Source organism: Haliotis cracherodii, unplaced genomic scaffold, assembly GCF_022045235.1.
Source record: "Haliotis cracherodii isolate W230 unplaced genomic scaffold, xgHalCrac1.p SCAF_11, whole genome shotgun sequence".
NCBI classification, from domain to species: Eukaryota; Metazoa; Mollusca; class Gastropoda; order Lepetellida; family Haliotidae; genus Haliotis; species Haliotis cracherodii.
In genome coordinates, this window is record NW_027266266.1 from 16,634,866 (window position 1) to 16,640,865 (window position 6,000).

The 6,000-nt window shown below is 42.7% G+C and overlaps 1 protein-coding gene across 1 annotated transcript in view; it reads right to left on the reverse strand.

Annotated features, from left to right (window-relative positions):
- The window catches only part of LOC139456270 (interstitial collagenase-like), a 29,699-nt gene extending 25,736 nt beyond the window's left edge, over nt 1-3,963 (reverse strand). The window contains exon 1 of the mRNA XM_071237890.1: nt 3,816-3,963. Coding sequence (XP_071093991.1) covers nt 3,816-3,911 — 96 coding nt within the window. The 5' untranslated portion in view covers nt 3,912-3,963. The remainder of the gene's footprint in view (nt 1-3,815) is intronic.
- Nucleotides 3,964-6,000: the final 2,037 nt, after the last annotated feature.

Sequence of the window (6,000 nt, forward strand, 5' to 3'; positions counted from 1 at the left end):
TGCATGGCACTGGTCGGGAATAATACCGGTTTTGTTGTCCTAGCCCACAAAAATACGTTGCCGCAGTTTGACATGGATACCCAAATTCGACTCAGACTTTGAGCTGACCAGGGCTTGTTTTATCCCATTAATGGCAGCGTAACAAGTACAATCATTATATAATGTCTTTCGCTCGAACCACCGATCTCCTGCTCTCCGGGAAGACGCTCTGTTCACTACACCACAGAGGCGTTTACATAAATGTTATGGAAAAGCATGTTCAGTGCACAAATGATCCAGTGCTTGACAACATGAGCATTGATATACGCAGTTGAGATACGATGACATGCATCAACCAAGTCAGTGAGTCACATCCAGATCCCCTAAGTTTGGATGTTCACGGGGGAAGACAAGCACGGGTCGCTGATGATCAATTGTAACAGGGATCTTCACGGAGGGAGACAAGCATGGGTCGCTGATGATCAATTCTAACCCGGATCTTCACGGAGGGAGACAAGCATGGGTCGCTGATGATCAATTCTAACTCGGATCTTCACGAAGGGAGACAAGCACGGGCTCTGATGATCAATTCTAACCTGGATCTTCACGGGGGAAGACAAGCACGGGTCGCTGATGATCAATTCTAACAGGGATCTTCATGGAGGGAGACAAGCACGGGTCGATGATGATCAATTCTAACCCGGATCTTCACGAAGGGAGACAAGCACGGGCTCTGATGATCAATTCTAACCCGGATCTTCATGGAGGGAGACAAGCATGGGTCGCTGATGATCAATTCTAACAGGGATCTTCACGAAGAGAGACAAGCACGGGTCGCTGATGATCAATTCTAACCCGGATCTTCATGGAGGGAGACAAGCACGGGTCGCTGATGATCAATTCTAACCCGGATCTTCATGGAGGGAGACAAGCACGGGTCGCTGATGATCAATTCTAACCCGGATCTTCATGGAGGGAGACAAGCACGGGCTCTGATGATCAATTCTAACTCGGATCTTCATGGAGGGAGACAAGCACGGGTCGCTGATGATCAATTCTAACTCGGATCTTCATGGAGGGAGACAAGCATGGGTCGCTGATGATCAATTCTAACAGGGATCTTCATGGAGGGAGACAAGCACGGGTCGCTGATGATCAATTCTAACTCGGATCTTCATGGAGGAAGACAAGCATGGGTCGCTGATGATCAATTGTAACAGGGATCTTCACGAAGAGAGACAAGCACGGGTCGCTGATGATCAATTCTAACAGGGATCTTCATGGAGGGAGACAAGCACGGGTCGCTGATGATCAATTCTAACTCGGATCTTCATGGAGGAAGACAAGCATGGGTCGCTGATGATCAATTCTAACCCGGATCTTCATGGAGGGAGACAAGCACGGGTCGCTGATGATCAATTCTAACTCGGATCTTCATGGAGGAAGACAAGCATGGGTCGCTGATGATCAATTCTAACTCGGATCTTCACGAAGGGAGACAAGCACGGGGTCTGATGATCAATTCTAACCCGGATCTTCATGGAGTGAGACAAGCACGGGTCGCTGATGATCAATTCTAACTCGGATCTTCATGGAGGGAGAAAAGCATGGGTCGCTGATGATCAATTCTAACCCGGATCTTCATGGAGGGAGACAAGCACGGGCTCTGATGATCAATTCTAACTCGGATCTTCATGGAGGGAGACAAGCACGGGTCGCTGATGATCAATTCTAACTCGGATCTTCATGGAGGGAGACAAGCATGGGTCGCTGATGATCAATTCTAACTCGGATCTTCATGGAGGGAGACAAGCACGGGTCGCTGATGATCAATTCTAACTCGGATCTTCAGGGGGAAGACAAGCATGGGTCGCTGATGATCAATTCTAACCCGGATCTTCATGGAGGGAGACAAACACGGGTCGCTGATGATCAATTCTAACTCGGATCTTCACGGGGGAAGACAAGCATGGGCTGCTGATGATCAATTCTAACTCGGATCTTCATGGAGGGAGACAAGCATTGAGTCACTGAAGATCAATTCTAACCCGGATCTACACGGGGGGAGACAAGCGTGGGCTGCTGAAGATCAAGTGTAACTTAGGTCTTCACGGGGGAGACAAGCACAGGCTCCTGAAGGCCGAAGATGAATTCAACCCGGATCTTTGCGGGGGAAGACAAGCATGAACTGCTGAAGATCCATTCTAACCTGGATCTTCACGGAGGGAGACAAGCAGGGGCTGCTGAAGACCAATTCTAACCCGATTCTTCACGTGGTCAGCCTGACAATAGGAGTCTGCTGTGTGAATACTGACGTTTATTGTTGAGTGCTCATGAAACATGAAACACTTCCTGTAGTGGGTGTGTAATAAGGCACCAGAACCTCACCGACATGCGATGAAGGAATGATACGACGTTCCCCGGTACAGGATACCATGGTTATCACTCCCGAACAGAACAAAATGCCGTTTCAACCTCTCAAATGATTGGCAAATTCATTTTGTTGGATGAATTTTACATGCTTACATCTATAGATGAATTCTTTAAAACTCAACAGGAAATGTAACGAATAGATAGTATAAGGTCGGTTGTTTTTAAGTTCCGAGTTTTATTTATTATGTAACGCTGAAGTTAGGGTTATTCTAGCTATAACGTGGAAGCTGTAATCGATCGAGTCTGAATAAGGGAATCCAGTTACTGAAAGCATGATTCACGTCCATACATATGTATGTCCCGATGACATACAATGAGTCAGATCTCTCATTGTGGCCACCCGATCACCATTTAAAGCCAATTTACCCGTAATGTCCACTGTGACAGCGTTTAGTGAGTTGACAGCGCCATCTGGTCTTTGTTTTGTCTTTTACGAGGTAATGAGCCATCGTACCGAAATTATTTATAAGGGACCGACTATTGGATATTCTGTGGAGGGGCTGGAATTGTATCGAAGAACATATATTGTCCCTGAATATTTTTGAAATAAATAATTATGCCTCAGACCTTTTAAAACAAAAGGCTGCAAAAATAACAAGGTGTTTTTCTTTGACAAGAATACAGGTTCATAGTTTTAAATAATAAAATAAGTGTTTTTTTATTTGAAACTGACCCCTCACCCACACCCCGAATATCAAATGGCCACCACCAAAGTAAATGCATGGAAGTGGACTCTTAACCTGTTGTAAGGTTGATGACGTTTATATGACTATCATATCCACCATTTTGATAAAGATCGGTGAAATATCTAGTGCCTCTTGAATCGTTGGGGTTTCTATTAGATTGATAAGACAACGGCAGTTAAGAATAACAATCATTCAATAACACAGGGCAATAGTTGTACTGACTGTCGCTGTGGTGTAGAGGATAGAGGGTCTGCTCGGACAGCGGAAGGGGCATGGATGTCAAACTGGGTCATGGGTCACACGCACAGAGAGAGAGAGAGAGAGGGAGAGAGAGGGAGAGAGAGAGAGAGAGAGAGAGAGAGAGAGAGAGTCACACACAGACACAGACACACACACACACACTCGCATGTTCGTCGCTATGTAAGTGCAATAATCCTGAAAGCGACGTTAAACCCCATTTCAGCTCACCTCTCCAATATATTTTAATGTAAAGCTTAATTATAAGTCGAGTCGTATCATGAACCCATTGCCATAACGGTGCAGACACACCATGGGGTAGCATGAACTAATAAAATGTACTGTCACTTGACGTTGACAATTAACTTGTATCAGGCATAATGCATGCAAAACATTAACATATCAAAGATAAAGAAAAGGAATCCGAAGACAAAGATCCCACTGGACAATATGACTAAAAAATAAAAATAAAACACTTACATCAACATCGAAGTGACGACTGTCGAAGGTTGGGGCAGTGTTGACAAACGTAGAGCAAAGACCAACCGTTAGGAGAAGAAGTGTTGAACAATCCATGGCGAGAGCTTCAAGCTTTAATGTTAACTGCCTGCGTTTGCTTGGTGACTAGTGTAACCGGAAGTCATATACGGTCAACCGGATGTTCGTGCTTCAACAGAGAGATGGCAGTTGGCAAGAAAACTACTCTCTTCCTTATTAATATCTGACATGCGCAGTTCGTACAGAGGAAGATTGGAGCCAAGTAAATGCTTACTGAGAACATCGTAACAAATGATAACTTCAAATGATGTTTGTTTGTTTTACGCCGCACATGTGTATATTAGAAATTCTGACCTATGCAATCAAGTGATTGATATTCTTAGCAACATTCCGAGCCTTCGGGGTATTGTGACACTCAGTCAATCAGGTCACCGAGACTGACTACGTGATCCAATATGTCGCCTCTTACGGCGAGCATAGGTTACTTTCTAGTATATTTCTCAAAGGCCAATGTGCTCGTACACTAACCCTATCGTTATTATTTGTTGTTCAAGGGTTGTTATATCAGACAGACAGACAGACAGACAGACAGACAGACAGTTTATTCAGTATGTAAGGGCATAAAGCCCATAGTACAGTTCAGTTTTAACAGATACATGCAAATCAAGGTGATCTTGAACATAACATGATATGTATTCACCTGAGTCTAAATACATTCTAAAGATTTGATAACAAATTCATTCATTAATTGATTGTCTTTGTGTGTAATATCTACATTAGATAGAAACTGTGATCTCAACGTTTTATATTTTTCACATATAAAACGTGAAACTCGTCTTCAATATCCTGGTTGGTACAGTTACAATTTACAAAACTCTATCCTTTGTTGTACGATATTTATTCACAAGGAAGTTATGGAGACATATTCTAAATTTGCAAAGGGCTCTCAATAGAGCTCTATCTTGTAATATACTTAAATATATTTCTAGTTGTATCAATGATTAATGCTTGAGAAAGTGTGAAGAGGAAACTTGTTAATAATCTTTGTTAAAATGTATTTAAAAATAGTTTTTCATTACCGGTATTAATATGCTTCTTACACCAGACACCCAATCCGCTTTCCCTTCACGATCTGATTGCTTCAGCATTTTGTAACATTGAAATGGGTAGCCATGAGCTTCCATTTTTAATATGTTTATCCAATATTTAACACGACTTCGGGGTATTATGACACTAAGTCAATCAGGTCAGCGAGACTACGTGATCCAGTATGTCGCCTCGTTGTCGTTATTGTTGTAGTTTTGTTATATCCCTGCAATCAGAGTTAAAACAACGCTATGAGCGGGGTTACAACCCTTCTTTAACTTGCCATTAGGAACTTTTACGAAGCTGAAATTCGTTAATTTTATCCAACATGGGGTTGATGTATATTCGGAGGGGCCAATAAGCGGGTGCGTAAAAAAACTGTTTCTATTTTTGGCAGAACCGTTATGACGGTCGGAGATGAAAAAACATGGACAAATACGAAAAACGAATGCCCACCGCTCAATACTCTTATGTAAATTCAAAACGTCATCGATACACAATAATCAGTCTTGATTATCTGCCGAAACAGATTCCATAGGGCGTAAGAGCCAAATTTATATGACTGGATTACAACAAATCATTGATGACAAAGGTGTTTGCGAAAAGGGTAAGCATATCCTGCTCTATCGGTATCACGTGCTACTCACTCAAGTTACATTCCTAATCTGAGGAGCAAAAGAACCTATACCTCTTAGTTAATTCTCTCATATGGTTAATCGGGATTCGAACCCACAATCATAGGTTTCTGGCGTGCCCAAGGGACGCAACTCTGCACAGCGTATCTCTGCGCCTTAGACGACTGGGCCACCCGTGCCCCCTCTGGAAAATATGAGAACATATCGGCATTGTCGGCATTACACATGGGGTTGAATGTCATCCTATGTTCAGTTAATAGCTGTTTGATTGACATTATAGAAGATGGTGAGTAAATAAGAAAACTTACAACTTTAGGGACCATAACTTGTTTATTGCACATAGCGACGTTTCGATTTCGAATCTTAAACCGTTAACAAGCTGGAGTGACAACAACCAAGAGATGAGAAGTATATTTTTTTATGCTTTATATATTGTGATAAGCAGC